The sequence below is a fragment of the Haemaphysalis longicornis genome, unplaced genomic scaffold, assembly GCF_048455015.1.
Source record: "Haemaphysalis longicornis isolate Haplotype H1 unplaced genomic scaffold, Haemaphysalis longicornis Haplotype H1 scaffold_5, whole genome shotgun sequence".
Taxonomy (NCBI): Eukaryota; Metazoa; Arthropoda; class Arachnida; order Ixodida; family Ixodidae; genus Haemaphysalis; species Haemaphysalis longicornis.
In genome coordinates, this window is record NW_027526385.1 from 181,247,046 (window position 1) to 181,267,881 (window position 20,836).

At 45.5% G+C, this 20,836-nt stretch overlaps 1 protein-coding gene across 1 annotated transcript in view; it reads left to right on the plus strand.

The window, feature by feature from the left end:
* Positions 1 to 485: 485 nt before the first annotated feature.
* LOC144138853 (cytochrome b-c1 complex subunit 2, mitochondrial-like) overlaps positions 486 to 20,836 on the plus strand; it is a 34,364-nt gene continuing 14,013 nt past the window's right edge. Inside the window, exons 1-8 of the mRNA XM_077671347.1 lie at positions 486 to 622; positions 3,313 to 3,390; positions 4,656 to 4,805; positions 7,580 to 7,644; positions 9,212 to 9,268; positions 11,164 to 11,288; positions 15,831 to 15,928; positions 18,710 to 18,860. Of these exons, the coding sequence (XP_077527473.1) occupies positions 578 to 622; positions 3,313 to 3,390; positions 4,656 to 4,805; positions 7,580 to 7,644; positions 9,212 to 9,268; positions 11,164 to 11,288; positions 15,831 to 15,928; positions 18,710 to 18,860 (769 nt within the window). The 5' untranslated portion in view covers positions 486 to 577. The remainder of the gene's footprint in view (positions 623 to 3,312; positions 3,391 to 4,655; positions 4,806 to 7,579; positions 7,645 to 9,211; positions 9,269 to 11,163; positions 11,289 to 15,830; positions 15,929 to 18,709; positions 18,861 to 20,836) is intronic.

Genomic DNA, 20,836 nt, shown 5'->3' on the forward strand with positions numbered 1-20,836 from the left:
AGGTTTCGGCGCTTGTTAAAGGTCCCCAGGTGGTCGAAATTAATCCGGAGTTCTCTACTACGACGCACCCCATCACCGTCGGCGCGTTCAACTTCATAATCAATGAGTTCACGCTGTAGGCAGACGTATTATAGTATGAAACCCCATGGTAACAATGTGCTATCTTAAATGCATGACCTTCTCACAAGCGTTTATGAACGTTGCTTCTGACCGGTCGTGCTTCTGACGAATGTTTGTGTTCGTACGCGGCGTGCGAAATCAAAAATGAGTATTGCTCGAACTCAGCGTGCGAATAAGGAGAACGTAAATAGAGTAGGCGAGTAGGTATTGTGCCCTGGCAGCAAATAATAGAGTAAATGTACAAAAATTATTTGTGAGAAGGAGTAGTTATTTCTTCGCAAAAGTGGATTAAAAAAAACTAAGCAAAACGTATTGCCTGTGATTTTTTTGTGCACGACGTGGCGCTGCCTACATAACTGCTTCTAGGCACATTGCTTTATGCTCTTCTCCACTGCCTCGTGTTAACAGTTTTCTTTTTGCATTTTTGTTCACCTTTCGTCTCGTCTGTGGTGCAACCATGGCAGCGAAGATCACCCGAATCCCTGGCCTAAATCTGCACGCGGTGAGAATACTACTGCGCGTTCGTCTTGAAACATTTTGTTACTACCTACATTACGCACAAGCTGCTACCATGGGCACGTTCCGATCCAGGGCTGCTTCGCCGGGTGGTTTTCTGCCCAACGTGACCGGCGGCCGCCTGTGAAGGTTAAGTGCGGGGGTCACTACTGAGTGAACATTCGTGGAGCTGTCTACTCAGCAGGCTTGCCTTATTTCCACTCCTGCGCACATCGGTGCGGTGCTGTCGATAATGAGGGGCTTCGAGAAGTCATTTTCACGCGATCGTACTTTGCGAGGGCGTGCACGACACCACCTTCCGGCTGGGGCACTCGCGATGCTCAGCAAGTTCCCATTCAATCTCGCCGCGTCTAAAATCGCTCTTGTTAACAGCTTCATCCTAGAGGTTGGACGTAATCTCGTTTCTTTCGGTCACACCACGCTAGAAGATGGAGAATACATCGGCTCGCAGCAGTCGTAGTCGTGTTAGCCGCAGTTCCGTTACAGTTTAAGCGACACGCAGCCGGCCTGATTTCATCTGCACCATTTCGGTAACCGGTGTTTGGGTCAGATCTATTTCTCTAGAGCTCTAGGCTTGCGGTACCGTATGTCACAATGTTTGCCAGGGTATGTGCTCGTGTTTTGCCGCTGTTTCGAAGCGCTAGCAGTCCTGTCGGAGCAGTGTTGATGTGGTCGCGGTGTTCGAAAAGGCTGTGTCTAGCATTCCGTCCAGACGGAACGGCAGCTGTCACTAAAGTTCCGTCCAGAGGAAACGCAACTCGCGTTGAGAGCAGTCTCTTGATTTTTACCCAACCGGCCAAACCGCTACCGCTCACTGACTATAGCTAGAATTACTGATAATTATCAATCATTATTAATAATTACAGATGGTCGGACTATCTCTAGCTCTATCCGAACGGATCTCCAAGCCGCCACCCGACGCCCGCTTCACAATATTTCAGTGAGAGCAGTCGATCTTGATTTTTACCTAACCGGCCAAACCGCTTCCGCTCACTGACTAGCCAGAGTCACTGTTTAATTATTAATCACTGGTAATAATTACAGATCGGGCGTAACTGGCGATGGCTACATCGGCCTTGGCTCCAGTGAGCGGGAGTGGTTCGGCCGCTTGAGTAAAAACCAAGACCGACTGCTCTCACCGTGTGAATTGTAAAGCGGGCGTGAAGTTTTGCTGTTACAAAACGCTAACCACGCGGCCGCACACACACACGCACACGCACGCACGCACGCACGCAAAAAAAAAAAACACGGTGCGAGAATTGAGCCACCGACTACAATGTCCGTAGTCAGTGGCAGAACCACTATACCAAATCCCCGAACGAGAAACAGCGGCTAATCGGCTGGTTTTGATTTGGCGTTCAGTCTGGATGGAACTTTAGCAGTTTTTAGCGTTCCATCTGGACGGAACGCTAGACACTTCCGTTCGAAAAACCAGCTTCAGTCCCACAGTGGAGTACTTTATAGTTTACGAGTTTCTTGAGCGCGTTTTTCGAGCCTGTGCTACTAAGTCGATCGTATTTTATGAAAACTCTGTGTGTTCATTTCGCCGTGTTCACCAGTCTGTCATGGAACGCTGTGAATTAGTCGTCTGCTCTTCCTACGAAGTCTCACCGCAAGATAGCTGCATAAAACCATAAATTATAGATATTGGCGAAAGATAAAGTGAGCACTTTCCATGAAGAGCATTGTCCCCTGTGTGATTTAGCAATCCGTGTTTCAGGTGCTGGTAGGAAGAATCAACTTCAGACAATCAGACTGTTCTAAGTGCCCCCCGCCGAATTTTTGCTAATTGCCAGTTTTCATGGGCAACGCAAGGTTGCACTCAGTTGGATTGACCTCGTTGCATCTCGAAAATATCGAATGTGGTCGCACACTTTCAGCCTGTTGTTTTCTAGCTTCAGTCATTCCCTCAGCAAGAAGCTTTTTTAAGGGAGTGTGAAAACAGGAGTAGGCACAAGCTTTGCCTACAGTGGCGCCACCATGACAGCCGAAATCCTACATGACACCAGGGCCGTAACGAGATGTTTATTTCGGGGAGGAGGGGGAATGGGAAAGGAAAGTTTTTCCAACACACTTGCTACATGTTGGCCGTAAAAAAAAAAAAACTTTTGGAACTCCCCCCAGGCCACGTCGCGGCATGATGGTGGTATTGGAGCAGGCTGGGCTGTAGTTCCATTTATGCGAGTCTGTGCAAGCCGTCACATCCGACGCCAGTGCACGCCTGTAAGCTTATTAAGAATTCATCGTTACGATGAAGATATTGCGGTATTTTGTGAAAGACGTCAAATTCATAGCTTAGAAGCCTGAACAGCTGGTTTTTAGAAAGGTGCTAGGTTCTCAAAGGACTGGTACTTCCAATCTTACGCATAGGTTTGCTCAGCAAAGTCCAGGACAGGCCCACTTGGCTTCGAGTCGCTATGGTAGTGACAAGTTTAAAGGGGTCCTGCAGCATAGATTCAGCGCACATTTCACATTGTCAGCAAAAGCCAAAGGATCTGTTTTGAGTGGATGATTGCAACGCGTACATGGTAGGGAAAGGGTTAAGAGCTTAGCAGCCAGTGAGCCTCGCGCTGTCCCCTGTTGGTAGCGGGCGAGAAGAATGTAGTGTCCTCCGCTGTAACTGAAGGTGAAGTGGAGGACTGTACGTAAAGCTTGGTGTCCATCTTGTGTGTGCAGGCGCGTGCCTTTGCGGCACAGGCTGCTGCCAAGCCACAGAGTCAGGCGTTCCAGGCTCTGCCCAAGCAGGATGTCGAGGTGAGTTGGATTGGTACGCCCTTCGTGGTAAGTTACTGGGCAGGAGTTAGGCATTGTGGGTAGACTTCTTACTAGAAACAGCACCAAACTGACAAAACATGAAGCTGAAGAAGGCAGAGGACGAGGTGCTGACTAACAAATTAGCAGGGCAATGCAAATAATTTATACATAGAATTACCATAGTGTGCTGGTACCACACACAAGTTGCACTAGGGAGGGAATGAGGAGCACCTAATGGACCTAATGTTTTTCTCTAGGAAGAAGAATAACCATACTGTGCTGGTACACACACAAGTTGCACTAGGGAGGGAATAAGGAGCACCTAATGGACCTAATGTTTTTCTCTAGAAAGAAAAAAAATCCCGGGCCATCTCCACTAACGTGAAACCTGGGGAGGGGCGAAGCATGCAGTGTATAAATTAAATGTACTCTTGGGGCATTGGTGTTTTTGCCCACGAATATGAAACCGTTTGGGGGTAGAGGTGCTTTGCTGTAAAAGTCTCTTGTCTTTGAAGCACGAAGCTCTCTAGTGCGAGGCGTGAACGAGGGTCGCGGTGCTTTTTTAGTACGGGTTACATTCTAGCGCGAGGTGTAAATGAGCTTCCCAGTGTTTTAGTACTGTGACTACATGAGACGACGATTACGACGTAGACAGGAGACGCCAGCTAGCGTCACTAAATAAGCTACGCATAAGACTGCCGCCACTTCGTGCACCCGGAAGCGTCTAGGGGCCATTTTGTTTGTGGCTTGCAGTGTTGCCATCTCTGCCAACGAAATTGCCGCCGGTTGTGACGGTCAGAGTGTGACTGGCCGCTCTAGCGTCCGCACAGCAGAGACAGAGGCGCCCAGAAACAAAATGGCTGCGCCCATGTGTAAACAAATATCACGTGGTGCCGACTGACCAGTGAAAATCGCGGCGCCACATAACAATGAGAGAAAAGAGTGCCGGTACTCTAAAAGCCTTTATTCAGTGACGCTAACGCCAACAGCCCCAGCCCAGCTCCATCCATAAATAAAAAACCCTTAAAAGCAAAACGAAGATGCCAAGTAAATGGATGAGTGTATATGTTGTTATTTTTAATACCGGGTGGCGTGACAACTTTGGTGCTATTTTTTAAATGGCCTTGACTCCTTCATTGTTTACACGCACTTTACTTTTGTCTCTCAAACCATTTTTTCCTTCAGGTTGCCACACCAGTCTCCCGCCTGCCTTTGTGCTGAGACTGCAGTGACATTGACTTTGTGCACCTTTCTTGGTTGCGCAGACGTCCACCCTTCCCAACGGGCTGACAGTGACCACCCTGGAAAACTACTCCCCCATCACCCGGCTGGCCATAGTGGTGAAGGCTGGTGCACGGTACGAGGACGGCCACACCCTCGGCATCACCCACACACTCCGCAACGCGGCTGGCCTGGTGAGTAGAGGAGGGCGGGGTGGCTCAGCTTCTGGGCTGGGTGTCTAGCACGGAGATTTGTCTGTGAACCGCCGCACTGTCTCAGGGGCTGAGGCGTTGTTCTGCTTGGCCCGAGGACGCGGCTTCGATCTCGGCCAAAGCAGCCGTTTTTGCAGTGGAGGCAAAAAGCGAAACGCCCGTGTGTTCGAGATTTCGGCATATGGTAGAGATCCCCCTCCGGAGATCCGAATTACTTCGGAGCCCTCAACTACGGCAAGCAAGGCAAAAGACACTCTGTCGTACAAACGGGGACGGATTTCCAATGCCCACTTTGAATGTCGGCTTCTTCTGAGAAAGATATCTAACATTTCAATTTATAGTGCTCTAAATAAACTGTACATAAGTTCGTGTATAAACAAATATTTTTGAGATTGCAGTGTATACGCATTTGAGTTGGTTGTGTATAAGTGATGAATTTTTGTTTAATTTCAAGGTAATGTCATTACTTTTGAAGAGTAATAGTAATGTAATGTCATTACTTTCGGTCACCTGTGATTTCTAGTGTAATTTAATTACACTTTAGAAAATTCTAGGAAAGTAATGAGTAATGTAATTTAATTACTTTACAGAGGTAATTTTGCCATCTCTGTGTTAGGGGTACACACCCGAACACATTCCTATAGTACTAACCAATGTGTGACCCATGGGCTCAAAGATCGTCATGCTCAGATATGAAAGGCTTTACAGATTCTTGAAGATGTTCTGAATAGCCTGGTTAAACTCGCTTGCCAGACAGCCATTGCCACTAAGCACTACCTAGTGCAAGCTAGCTGAACTAAGATGAGTGCACTGTTTATTTGTTTTTATTTTAGTACAGAAGTGGTACATCTCTAAAATAAACAAACTAGGCCATAAGGATTGTTTTCATGGACCTGTAAATGTTTCCTAATTGTGCAGAAGGGTTTTTAATCCCATGGTTCATGAATTAGTACATTCCACAGGAATGTGATCCGGCGAGTACCCTTCTTACTCTTTCGTTACCGCGGAAAAATGGCTGATTTTGAATGCTTCCACAAAACATTTTTTTTCTCTTGAGCTACTCGATACATTTAGCATTGCTATGCATGAAATTGTAAATTATAAATTGCTCTTTCAAACACATAGCAGCAGTTTTGTGAAAGGTACAATTATTTCTAGTTTATTTGTAAAATAAACAGAAAAAATGCACAAATAATATACACACAATGTATGTACGCAATTCTACTGAGCCTAAAAATTATTCTAGGAATTAAAAGATGTACTAGTGTTTTGTACTTTCCTAAGCTTTGATTCAATATATACATCAACGCTGTACACCAAGTTTTGGATTTTTGCAGGCCCACCAACTTAGCAGCCCTGACAGCTGTGCCACTCAACACTAAGTCGGTCTCTAAAATAGGCATCCAAGAATGCCTGTTTGTGTTCTGACACAAAATTCTTATTACTTCAGTGATAAAAACCAAGAAAAAAGAAATTTAGTGCTCTTGAAAAGCAGCATGCGTCGCTCCGCAACGCTCATCTGACACGAGCACCAGGCTATCTGGAAGGTGATAACGCGATGCGGTGCATTTGGCAAAATATCCCTTCCACACATTGTCCAGACCATGCACATGAAAGTAAAGCTGCAGTCATCAGATAGGAAGCACGTTTTATTTATAAATACTGCATGAAGTCAAAAAAGAACCTTACCTGGAGGTCATTGAATGGGAGAGTATTCATCAGAACTAAAATCTGAGAAATCCATATCGTTGCGGGAGTGATACCCCTGTCACACGGGCACTTTCAATCGCAATTGAGTCGATCTGGATCGAGCTCCATCCTGCTACTTGGCTGCTACACGACCAGTTTCAATCGCAATTGAGCCCGATCCCACTCCAACTCAATCCCAGTTTCCCAAGCATGATTGAGGTTCCCAAGTGCAATCGGACGAAAGCGGTGATACTCTCGTCTCCTTGCTGAGTAATGGCACGGAAGGTGACAGCTTCAACTAAGGCCACAAATTGTATCAAATAACTTGACTCAAATAAGTGGGCAATAGCATTTATATAGTTACGTATATGTACGACGAGTGCAAAGTTGCCAGGCGCCAGCTACAAAATGCATTTTTGGTGCCACCTGGTGTACATGAGTGCAACCGGTGGAACTTCTCAATCAGGATTTAAACGTGCCATGTAGCAGCGGTGGTGCGTCGAGTGCACTCGAAAAGTCAGTCGCGCTTTGCTTCAATGCGAATTGGAAATGTCCGTGTGACAGGGGTATTATCATTGCTTCCGGGGTAAAAAAAAAAGCAGCAGCAGCAGCGGCCAAAGGCCTTGAAAGAGCTGCCTCTGCCTTTGCGAAGCACACAGTGAAACAGGACGCCATTTTCACCCAACTCACCGCTACCTTGGGTTCAAATTTTACTCGAGACGCCATCTACGCATGCGAAATGTAAACAAACAATAATCGAATGGAAAAAGGAGTTGTCAGCAAATACGCCAGATGGCGTTAGTTGTACGCAAGGCGCCGTTTTTAGCTTTCGCGAGACGTTTGACATCATCGCAACTCCGTGTCCGATGGCCTGTGGCATGGCATTGAAAGGTTAAAATGCCCAAACTGTGAATTTAGTTCGTCTGTGAAATTCAGTGTGACTCAGTGTTCATGCGAGTGGACGATGTGCCATGACATCTAGTGTACGTATTTTACAAACAGCTACACTGAGCATACTGAGTGACTTCATCTGCTTTTGTCTCGCTTCTGTCTATCGTTGTCCACAGGCCACCAAGAGCCACTCCAAGTTCGCCATCACCAAGAACATTGAGTACCTCGGAGGAAATCTGACGTGAGTGTCGAGTAGGCGGACGCTGCTGTCACACATGTGTTATCACTCTATGAGTGTTATAGCTGGGGCATGTTTTCCTGCTGAACAGGGCTTGCTTTTGTTTTGTTGCATGGCACCTAATAGCTGTGGAGCACATTACATCGCAAAGGTTGACAAAGACTGATGGGGAGTAGGGGACAAGTGTGATTCATTTGACAGGTAAAACACACGCATATATCCTGCAACTGCGCACAGGCACAGGAGGAAACAGTGTGACCAATGTTGTGTGACACACCTGTCAAATAAATAGCCAGCGCTTGTCTTGTGTCCTCTTTCAGTCATCATCAACCTTGGTGATGTAATGTGCCCCACAGATGAGTGCCAACTGGCCCAACAATACGTTCTTCTACACCAGATAAATTTGATAGCGTTGACTAGCAAAGCCTGTGTGTGAATTGCTTAGCCGGTTTGAGGATACTCTGTTTTCACTGGAGTAGAGAAGCAAGAAGGAACACTTCGGATGCTTCTTTTTCCTACACCAACTAGCAGGGTTGTTCGTTCAACAATCTTGGCTTGTTTGGCATTTGTGTTCAACCTAATTGCGTGGAAGGCGTTCTAGTTGGAATTAAGTTAGGAAGCAAGGGGTTTAATGGAAGGGGTGGTAAATAAAATAAAATAAAGACACCGAAAACACGATGCAAGGGTGGCCAAAGAGAATTTCACGGAAAAAGAATGAGGTCTGCACAGTAGAAGTGGATCCTTGGGGGAGTACACTCAAACAGGTCGACTGATGCGAATTTTGATTGTTTGATCACCTCCATTCACAATAGCCCAAAGCCTGTCTGCCGCCAGTTGGGGAGAAGTGTTGTTTGTGTTCGGTAGTTTTTTGGCTTGTTTGACTGAGTCATCGTGCGACCGTCTCCAGCTACTTCTGTAATCGTTTTCAGTTTGATTTGCGTGCGGCCATTCTGGAACCTCACTTCCGAAAGAAGAGTTGTTAGTGTAGTCCGTTCCTGTGGCCTTCCAGTATTGTGATGAGCCATTTCTACTTTCTGAATTTGATGTTGTTATTTATTTTATTGAACTTTTAGTGACAATCATTAATTGCCATGGTTCCGAGGCAAGAAGCCACTGTAATAGTCGCCTGACTAGGCCCCTAGCACCAGGCACCCCAAGCAACAAAAATAGAAGCAACTGTACATTCCTCAATACGCACGCAAATCAATACGAATGTACGTACACTAATTTACCCTAAAAAAACAATAAAAATAATAATACCTGAACATGGATACATTTTCTTTGCGTAACAAAATAGTAAATAATGATATAAAATAAAAATTAAATAAAGTTACCATGAAATCACTCTGTAAAAAAATTAAAATAGTGCAAACATACACGAAACAACACAAACATAAAAAAAATGTTACACTTGAAGTAGAAAATACATGTTTGTTTTTGATCTAAACGTGGCTACCGAGGAAGTGTGTTCAGTCATGTCAAACAGTACAGGGTGTCTGTTCAGGAGATGAGGAATTTGCCATTTAAGTGTTCGTATGATGGAAAACAATGTTTTTTTGATGGCCTGCAGGGCGTGCACTACGCGGGAACACCTCATCTACCTGCTCGAGTGCAACCGTGACGATGTGTAAGTCCTGTGTGCTTGTGGAACTGATTCTGCGCACTGCCTCAGTTTCAAATGCCTTGTTGGTGGGCATGAATGCACAAAAACCTCTTCACTGATTGTTCATTGCGCAGGCCCTGCACATTGTTGCTTGACACATCTAACGCCATTTAGATTGAACAACATTTTATGTTAATAGTGTAAATTAGTTTTAATATTTAATAATACGTTTTATTAGGTAGTTAAAATGTGTGTTTGGAACTGCATGAGTATGAAATCACATCAGACTGAATGAGCTCCGGGCAAGCATTCGCGTTGGTTTCCAAACTGAATGAGTAGCCTCGACAGCAGTGCCTGTTTGCTAAAAGTGCAAGTTTAGTGATAATAAACCTAGACAGTGTGAGTAAGTTGGTTTTTCCCCATGTGTTGTATGTAGAAAAGAAGGCAAGCAGCACCTTCGCAAAGCTCTGCTATGTTCGCTTCTGCCCACGTTCGAATTCGTTCCTTACTTGTTTTGGCTTGTGACGTTTACTCTTGTCACCTAGAGGAATGATGGACTTTTTGTTATAATGAAAAGTTGATTTGTTTAGTCTAACAATAAATTGGAAGGTATCAGAAGTTGTGGGTGCATTTCATTATCTTGCTATTTTGTGAGTCACTGCTATCGCTGTATAATGACAAATCTCTCACTGTGTAGCCAGGCACGGACCAAATGAATGTCATCAACAGCTCATGTCATTCGCTTTGGGTGGCATTGCATTTGCTGTTGGACAGGGGTGTGTTTGAGCAACTAGTGGAAGCATTGCTGTTCCTTCAATGTGCACCTTTTCAAACGGGTAAGGGACAGTGCAGCTACGTTGCACATTCCCTGCATATACTCCCTGAACCGTCATTTTCAGTTAAAGAGTTCAAAGGAGCCATGCAGACAAAACACAAGTTTGTTTCAATGTACACTTTGCTCAAACAAGCTACATAATTAGGAAAAAAAGGGGATGGCCATGAGACCCACTAGCTCATTTCCCGCAACAGAACCTATGATGTCATACCAGCCAGCTCTGCGATTGGAGGAGGCCGGCATAAGCAAGCACAAATTACCAGGGCTAAAGCTTGCCGAATGAACCATTTGCGCTTACATTTAGGGCACATTCTTTTGATAGCAGGGAAAATGGTGGGGTAAACAGTGGAAGTTACGAAAGTACACGTAAACATAGAAGTACCGATGTGTACTGCTGTTGGTACTGTGCACACTATGCTGTTTTAGCTGCACAGCACTGCGGCGCTTTGGTATTGTCTCGGATGACACTGGCCGATTGACGCAAGTGACGGTGTCTTATGTGACCATACTTGCCCAGCGAACATCATGTTTCACAAAACGATTATTTTCTACCTTAACAAAAACAAGCCAGGTACAAATACGTTCAAAAATAAAGCAAATGCACAAAACGGCCCTGCACAGTATGGTAGTGCCATCTAGGTTGATTAACAGTAAACAACGCTCCACAGCACACCAAGTTTAGCTTAAAAACCTGTTCTTATGCTGTCATTGCAGATGTCGTGAGAACACACAATTTGGCGGGAGAATCATAATTTTAACTTAATATGAGTCATTTCTCAGTAAATACAGCATCGTTTGCTTCCAGACAAGCGTTGGGGGCACTACAAACCACGAAACCTTTTGAATAAAACAACCTTGTATTTTGTCTGCATGTTCCCTTTAAAAAAGTATGAACGAAGGCCGCAGTGCGACAGAGCAGATTGTTGCCAAGCCTAACTGTGGTGGTCTTGTTTTTGAAGAGAGGAAACAGGTTTATCTTTAATGGGCTGTACATGCTTTGTCGATGTGTGTGGAACGGACGCTTTTCTCTGTTGAATGTGTGACACTGGGGTGACGCTGGGGCGGCACTGGGTGGGTGTTGCAGGCACACGGCGCTCAAGTTTGCCACGGAGGTGGCCTTCCTGCCGGCCTTCAAGCACTGGGAGGTGGGAGACGTGGCACCCCACATGCGCCGGGAACTGGCCGTCTTCCGACAGAACCGTGAAGCTGGTCAGTCTGTTTTTCACTTCTACACTGCCCAGATATAGCTTTCTCCACCAAGTTTCGAGGGGACAACAAAATGTGTGGCCGCAGGAATGTATGCACCAGGGCAGTGATTGGAGCTTCTTGGAGTAGTCTGAGTGGCTGATTGGCTAAGGCTTTGTTTGAGCTGCTGAGCAGAGGGACCAAGGATCGATTCGCGCCGCAGCATTCATTTTGCAGACAGAGATGGAGAACAGAAATTACTGTATTTTCGCGTGTGTAACCCGCACCAAAAATGCGAAAATTTCAGGGGTGACGTAGAGTTGCAGATTACATGCGAGGTATTTCCTTTGGTGCAACTTCACGGCAATGTGCGGTGGACTGTGAGGCCCCTAAAGCAGTAATAGCAACTAAGCCACTGTTATCCCGTTAACAGTGCTTATTTTGCACGCACTGCTCAACAATATACCAACCTGAAAAAATGTGTGCAGCAAATCAGCTAGGTAAGTTCTTTTGCATGAACAAATGTGTAATGTTGCTTGAGTAGTAGTTTTGGTCCATCCTCTTATGTACAAAATGTGCGGGCAATACGTGGGAATACCGTATTTGTTTGAATATAAGGCGGTCACGATTATAAGGCGAGGGGGAGTTGAAGGACCGCAGAAAAGGAAAAAAAGTTTGCACACTAATATAAGCCGAGAGATCCCGCCAGAAAATTTATTTAAATTCCTACCTTTGAAGTTCGCGAAATTCAGCCACATAATCACGAGCTGTCATCATCTGAAGCATCACTGCGGTCCTTGTCACTGGTGCACTCCCAAACTTCGCTGTCGTCAGTGCCGTCCAGCGAGTTGGAAATGCAGCACTTATTGAAAGAAGCTGCCACCATAGCGTCGGGTATAGCTGCCCAAGCGTTGGCTATCCAGCGAGCCACTACCGACGGAGATGCACGCTTCAAACGGCCCGACGGTGTGAAGGCCGTTTCGTCGGAGGCCATCCGCGGGAGGCTGCCGCTACACGCACACCAGCGAGGGAACACAAAAGACAAGCACATGCAAGTGGCGAAGCGCACGTGGGAAACTGGCTGCGGCATAGAGAAAGAAATATGGCTGCGGTTTTGGACTCGGCTTGTAGATTGAAACATACTGGATTTTTGCTGCCTGTTTTTGACTTTTTATGACTTCCTGCAACGCGCCGTTGCTGATCTCGGAGCCCGCCCTCGAATATAAGGCGGGGGCAGACTTTGAGGCCGCGGTTTTCGGAAAAAAACCTCGCCTTATATTTGAATAAATACGGTATATTTTTTTATTCATTGACGGAAAGTAAAGGTGCGGGTTATGTGCAGGGGCAGGTTATACGTGGGAAAATACGGTGCTTGGACACCCAGCGATTGTGAAAGCGTGAGTGCCCAATAATTGCCAAAAGTGAACATGTCCTCTCATCACTCTGCATCTTTCTCTGCTGTGCTGCATTACTATGACCGGGCACATACCCCTATTCACACTGCCAAGTGAAGAGGACATTTAGTGGGAGCGTATATATCGTGCTTTGCTGATCATGTAATTACTTCTGCAATTAGCATGCTCAAATTGCCCGTGTAGGCCTCAGCACAGGCTTCTAACATTTTTCCAAGTCCGTCACACTGGCTCCTCCTCTGGTCAGATTGTGACCATGCTGTGGTGGTGGTGCTTGTCTCGCATTTCAGAGGCTCTTGGTTTTAATCCCACCAAAACACGAGTTTGCACATTTTTCTTTTCAGAAAAACCCAATTACTTTGTTAGAGAAGTTCGGCATCATTCAGAGCAGTTATTCGCGTGTTTTTTTTTATATTCTTAGAGCAGTCAATGTGCGAGGCAGTTTTTGACCTTGCAAGGGGGCAGACTGGTCTAAGAGCTATTTTATTTATTAACCAACCAATTTTAATAAAACTGCCCGGCACTATGGAGTATTTTGTGCTGATTTCAAATATGCAATGAGATTCTTTGCAAGTTGATTATTTTTTGAGATAATTAATGAATAATTGCTGTTACTTTGGGTTGCAGTTACGAAAGAACCACTCCCTACAGAATGGTGATTACCACGTGGCTAGTCAGACAAATGACAAAAAGAATACAACCTTGGAAGAACTTTCTTGCTTTAGCTAATTTTTTTTTTTTTGTCGTTTTACATACAACACTGAACTTCACTCCTCCCGTGCTCTGCCAGAAATGGCTCACACATGGTGTCTATTGAGCAGAATAATAATTTTAGAATGCCTCCACTTGAAAAATTTGCTTCCAACATTCTATTCTGCACACATATATGTATCAGAAGCAAAAAAAAATTAGTCGTGCCTGCTCTGGGTGCCGAAATATCCGTTTGGCAAAATGCTAGCCTCACGTTGCAAGAAAAGTGCCGTTTTGCCATTGAACTCTGCTCAAACTAGCGCACTTTAAAATGCTATCTTCAATAAAATATGGTGCGTTTTGGGGAAAAGATGGTTGTGGATGCAGAAAATGCCCATTTTTCTAAAAACGATTTTCTGACCGTTTTTCGGCCCCAAACACCTTTTCAATTAAATACTTTGTTTGGATGTTTTTGGTGCATTTTAAAAGGTCCCAAGTGGCCTGTGCTAATCTGTAGCTCCGGCACTACCGCGCACCTGGTAGCTCAGGTATAGGTGGGTAGCTTTGGTGCATGAAACTCGTATGATGTCAGTCTCCCTTTTTGCTATCCTTAGCAGTGCCAGGTTTTGGTGGTGAGTATGTGAAGGACAACTGCATTCAAAGCTCTAACTGATCTGAGGTACTGCACCTATGGATATGTGCACCGCTTAGTCCTAAAAAGCAGGGAAGAGGGGGAAAGTTGGGACTGCCTCACAGTGCTCAGCTGGGTGTCTTTAGACATAGATAAGTTTTTCTTGAGTTTCTGTTTATTATGAACTTGGTGCCTGAAAGCTGTACACTGTAGGAAGGAATGCAAACAAGGATGCCAGGAAAAATGGTGACCACAGCTGCTGCAGCTGCAGTCACACGGGCACTTTCAATCGCGATTGAGTCGATCCGGATCGAGCTCAATCCGGATTGGGCGCATGCTACACGGCAGTTTCAATCGTGATCGAGCTTGATCCCGCTCGAACTCAATCCTGGGCCCGTTTGCTCGTACGCATAAGTTCCCGATTAAGTTCCCGCTTATGAATAAGACGCCAATAAGTCGAAATCGGCCACGGCAAATAAGCTGGTTGCCAGAAAACCTGACGGAAACACTACCTTAACCGGGCGTTTGTATTAGTTTCGGGCAAACGACTTATTACCTAGACCGCGCTAAAGTCGTAGTTGAGAACTTATTGCCACACTTATCGCGTTCGGGCAAACGGGTCCTGGTTTCTCAAGCGCGATCGAGGCTTCCAAGCGCGATCGAACGAAAGCGGCGATACTCTCGTCCCCGCTCAGTAATGGCACAGAATGTGACAACTTCAACTAACGCCACAAATTGTGTCAAATAACTTGACCCAAATAAGCGTGAGGTAACATTTACGTAGTTACGCATACCTACGACCGCGAGAAGTTACCAGACGCCGGCTGCAAGTACAATGTTAGTGCCATTTAGCATACACAAGTGCAACAGGTGCAACTTTTCGATCGCAATTGAAACGGGCCGTGTAGCAGCGGCAGTGCGTCGAGCGAGCTCGAAAACTCGATCGCGATTCACTTCAATCGCAATTGAAAGTGCCCGTGGGACAGGGGTATAACTATCCTTTGAGCTTTAGCGTCTTCGAGGGCACGCCATGTCATGTACCATTTCTCAGCAACTCATCTGTAGTGGTGCCAAATTCAATAGTGGAATGAGTTTCATTACCTAGTGTTGACAGAGGCCGAACGGGGAGCTACGAGGTCCGGGGGAACCAGGTGAGACGTGAAACCTTTTGTGTGTTTAAGGTCCACACACAAAAGGGTTACCTGAAATTCCCATTGTTCTGAATGGGATTTGACTTTGTGTTAGGACTGGCTGCTGACGAAATATTTAACACACATTAGCCGATTAATTGGTTGGTGTGGTTTATAGCGCATAAAAAAAAAATAAAACCCCATTTCGAGTTTGACATACCTCTTTTCGTTTTGTTTTTTTTCTTGCTATTTGTTCATTAGCATGATCAGTCGAAATTGTATTGTTCAGTCATAAGAAATTACTCCTGTTTTGTGAGCCAAGCAAATTTCTTCGCATTTTGAAGCAGTATCAGCCGGAAGGGGTTCTTCAGTCTTTTCAACCAGGCTAAACAAACCCTCGCGTGGCAGGGATGTGGCTGGAATGCATATCACCATTTCTTTAGAAGCTTGTGGGTCTCGTCGTGATATGACCGGAGTGTTGCAGTGCAATGCCGAACGCTCGTGCCCCCTCAGATTTGAGCACGGTCAGATAAGCTCTCTGATAGTTTTTTAGATGCTTGGTATTTGGTTTACTGGGCTCGCATGAGTGTGACGAATTAAGTGGTTATAAATTTTAATCACAAATAATTCATTTATTGATTAATCAGCGGGTTAACAGATCAATCGCGTACCCATAATTTGTGGGGGGGCTGTGTTTGTGCAGTGTTGGCGGAGGCCCTGCACAAGGCTGCCTTCCGCGGTGGCCTGGCCAACTCCCTGTACATCGAGGACTTCCTCGTCGGCCACTACTGCCACAACAAGGTGAGCTTCTCTGGGCATCTCCGTCTTCGTCTTAACCTTACTCTGCACTTCAGAAGAAGATTGCTAGGACTGTCCGAATCACCACAAACAGATCCTGAAGAAAGTTTACTCTCTCTCTCTCACCATAATAATAATAATGTGAGCATTGTTTACCGTTCTGAAAGTGGTGATCAGCATAAGGGCTCTGAGTGAGCTCTGGACAGTACTAGTGATTGATTGAAGTACTAGTGCTTTGGCTTTGTCTGTACTTATCCGTCAGCACTAGCTCTTACACCTACCTGGACTGCATTGTCTTCATTCTTGTGCATACTCATCATTGAGGTTTGTTCGCCACTCTAGAGGCTGGAGTCCTTCAATAAACGCCACTTTGGATCTTGGTCACTGAATATTAACAATAATTATAATAATAACCACCACCTATGCACCATACCCTGCAAGCCTGGAAGCTTAAGTGGGTTCCCGGTTACCTGTGTTGATATTGGAGGCTCAAAATTTCTTATCGAAGCATAGTTTTTATGATCATAGTGCAGGAAGATGAGGATGAGTGCTATGGCCAACAAAAAGGCGAAAGATAAATGCGGCTGAAGATCAGAGCCAGGTGATGGTGGTGATGATGGATACTGTGCCCTTTGCTCATTGGCCGCACGCACACCCACCACAGATTGGCATTACCAGTAGAATAGTTTTGCACTATGTAGGTTTGGCTTGGTTGACAGCCCACAGTAAACTGGAAAAAAAGGGGAGGGTTACTTACAATATGTAGCAGTATGCGCCAGTACACACAACGACACGGTACATATTCTGGTCTGATGTTCTGTATTTTTGTGTGCATAACCTGCTGCTGCTGCAACCCGCACCCCTGTCTTGTATTTCTGGGAGAAAAGTATGCTCGCAAATCGCCCACACTTTTGAGTGTGTAATGTGGCCGTTTAATGATCTTGAAGAATAAGGAGTACTGCACATTTATGCCACGATTATTCCAAGAACGGGGTTTCGATTCCCGGCCGCATCGGCCACTTTTCTGATGGAGGCGAAAAGCAAAATGCCCCTGTGTTCGGGATTTCGGTGCACATTAAAGATCCCCGGGTGGTTTGATTCCCGACTGCATAGGCCACTTTTCTGATAGAGGCGAAAAGCAAAATGCCCCTGTGTTCGAGATTTCGGCGCACATTAAAGATCCCCGGGTGGTCAAAATTAATCCGGAGCCCTCCATTATGGCACGCCTCATTGCCTGTGAAGCGTCGGCACGCGAAACCTCATAATCAATCAAATCAATTATGTCAGGGTTATTCAATTAACAAGTGCACCGGTGTTTATCGAACTGCCTTTTTCTTTTTCCTATCTGAGGTTGGAGGGCACACAACCAGGGAACAAGTGCAGCCAAGAGACTACATTGCTGTATGGCAAGGTGCATCTGCTAAGCTGATTACATGCACATAGCGTCTGGGTCTTCAGAAACAACCCTCTAGCTCCTGCGAATCTTTGACGTCACACGGCAACAGCTGACCTTGCAATGGCAAGCTTGCTCGGGGCAAAGATAGAATGATGTGTGTTCAAGTCCGAAGGGTGAAACTCCACTTTATTTCTTCATTTAAGAATAAGTCAGCTGGAATAGAGGAGGAAGCAGGCTTTGGCGACGCGTGCACCATGGAGCGGCCCTTAACGTGCTGAGGCTGCATTTTAGGGTGCAATTATATTTACGTATTACCCACCCTTCAACTTGACTCATCAGATTTTTCAACTATCGTTGCTAGTTGTATGCGCAAAAATGTGGCACATGGGTGTCGGTGGTCTTCTTGGTTCTCACAGTTGACTAATTGAAATGCGAAATTTCGCAGCAGAGTATGGCCAGTTGGTTCGTGATTTGTTGGAGTGAACAACTCGTAGGTCAGCACTTGTGTGGTGTCTTTTTTTTTTTTTTTTTTTTTTTTTTGCTGTCCCTATTTTTGCCAGTGTTTATTCCGACGGTGCTGAATTTTTAATGGACCAATTCTTATATGATGATGATGGTGATTGCTAGTGGTATCTTCTTTGTAACGAAGTGACGACGTGTCATCTCACCAAAAAAAACCCTAAAAACCTGATATATGTACCGATGTTTTACACTGTTTGTTGAATGCTAGCGCTGCTCTTAAGGCAGACACAAAAAACTTATTAGGCACGAAATACTTATTTTTTCTTTGTTACAGGTGGTATCTGTTGTAGGCAGTATTCCCCTCTCTGCTTTTCCTCCACCATCATTCTGATCTTTTTTTCGTCGCCTCGTCAGCCTTGAAGTTAACTCCCTTTGTGCTACCCTTAAATCTTGTGGCTTCTGGAAGCCCAATGCGTCCCTCATGTAGATTTGGATGTATGCACTCACATTCCAACACTCTGTGCTGCGTAGTTTGTTTCTTTTCCGCAGACCACGCTTACCACGTGATTTTGTGTATACTTACCCACAAAGCTCTTAGTTGGCAAGCAACCTGCTCTAGCCTGAAGGAGCAAAGCAGTGCCGTGGGAATTATCTGCAGAAATTTTCCTTTTTGATGTACAATGTCTCTGCCCTGCACATCTCTAACGACGTTGTAGCTTCCATTTTTTTTTTCCATTTGTTCGTTTCTATCTGCCTTGGCTCTTTGTTGGTTACCCTGGCTATTCCCTACCTCCTCCTTCCCACCCTCCCTTGCTCTATCTCCCCTTTTTTCTCTCTCTCTCTCTCTCTCTCTCTCTCTCTCTCTCTCTCTCTCTCTCTCTCCTCACCCCGGTTGCCAACACACACCCTACCCCGTGTGTCCGCAGCTGTCGCAGTTCGTGAAGAAGCACGTGTCCGCGCCGCGTGCCATCCTTTCCCTGGTGGGTGCTGAGAACAGGCGGGTGGTGGATGCCATCAAGAACTTGGACCTGCCCACGGACCCGGGGGCAGAGTTCCTGCCCTGCAAGTTCGGCACCGGTGAGTGCTCTCTCTGTCACGCCAGAGCTCGCTCGAGTGCTCTGCCCCCTCCCCACCCCTCCCTGGCAGGGAGGGCATTCAAAAGCCACGTGTATGTCATTGGGAGCTAGGCGAGTTTAGGCCTAAGCAGTGGGAGCCTGAAGAGACCAAAGCATAGTAACCCGTGCTGTTGCCGGGTGTACGTAGACGAGCTTGCCAGCGAATGTTTCGGTTTATCTTGACCTGAAATTCTTCTGGGACATGGCATGGGCAGGAAGGACTTGAGTAAGTATACTCACACACACACAAACAATGCCTGAAGCAGCTTTCATTAAATGGGCCATGAATATGAAATAAAATTTTCTGCAGTGTAAAAGAATCGGCCATTTGCGATGCATTCAGCTTCATTGCAGCTAAAAAATATGCTTTTTTTAACTGAAATAGTGGAAGAGATGTTGAAAAACTGTTAAAAAATTTCATGCTGTACTGATGTAATGTGGGCATGAGTGATGTTACATGCGCCAGCACTAAAGACGTTGTTATCATTGTGTTAACTGCACGCTAGCATTCATGGGATAACATCTAACAGAGCTAGGGGCAGCACTACAACCACCCGGTCGCTTTGTTTGGTGGCTGCCAATTGCCCAAACAAGGTTCGCTGACATCATGGAGACGTCACTGGAAGAGACTGGGGGTTGCCGCTGTTTTATCTCTTTTCCTTGATATCCTACTTCTCTGTTTGAGGTTTCAAACAAAATTATTGTTGTCAGGCAAAGCAATCATTTTAACAAACCGTGGCCATATTTTGTCTTCGTGGCCTCTTCAAGGGCTAGGCAAGTTTAGGCTTCAGCACCGTGAACCTTGCCACCTTTTATGTCACCCATCTTGCAGTGAAATATTTTAGTTCATTTAGTTCCAGCTAGAATACCTCGCGACGTAACTTTAGGAGGAGGGAGGTACTTCTGCTCAGGAAAGGTGCGCTGTATATACACCCGCAAGAAAAGTCCAAGAAGGCAAAGCCACGGTAGAGAATTTAAATGCAACTTTTGTGAATAAAAAAGGGACTGATGGGAGGGAACAGTGTTACGTTAGAGGTTCAACTTAAGAGTAGTGTGGAAATGTAGTTGTCAGAAGAGGTTTAGTTTTGTGCGAAAGGATTTAATACTTCAGGGGTGGAACAGCTGTGCCATTTGTGTTATTGAGTGCCAAACTTGTTCACCTGTGCCATCCTGCGCCAAAACACACGTGTGGCGCCAAACTCTTTTATCAGCGCTGTCCCATGCCGCAGTGCTCAAATTGTGCCGCAAGGTACGACCATTATGCCCTGTGCCAAACAAAAACTTGGCTGAAACGTCGCGTTTTTGGCATCAATGCAGTTATGGTTTTGGTTTCATCAAGGTTATGAGTGACTATGGAAGTTTGCTTTTGCTTTGCTGTAAGGCCGCAGGCTCTTTGGATTTATTTGTGTCGCATTTGCACGGTTTTGTTTTTGGGTGCCGGCCGCTGCGCCACAATCAATGAAAAATGACCAAAAGTGACCAAAATGTTTTGATTGTAGGGTTTAACGCTCCGGCGCTTCAAGGCTGTGAGGCGCACCGTAGTGGAGGGCTCCAGATTAATTTTGACCATCTGGGAATCTTTACCACGCGCCGAAATCTCAGACACACGGACGTTGAAATTGTTTTAATTAACAGCAGAGCTGTTTAACTCTCTTTTGCAACGGCGAAAAAATGACCGATTTTAGTGCTTCTAGAAAACGTTTTTTTGCTCTTGAGCTACTAGAGACATTTGGTATTGCTGTGCATGAAATTGTAGCTTATAGACTTATCTTTGAAACATATAACAGCAGTTTCGTGAAAGGCGTAATTATTGAGAGTTTATTGGCCTACGAAACAAAAAAAAATCACAAAAAATGTATACACAAAACACGAATAGGCAATTTTGCTGAGCCTAAAAATTATTTTAGCAATTCTAAGCCATGATTCAATATATACATC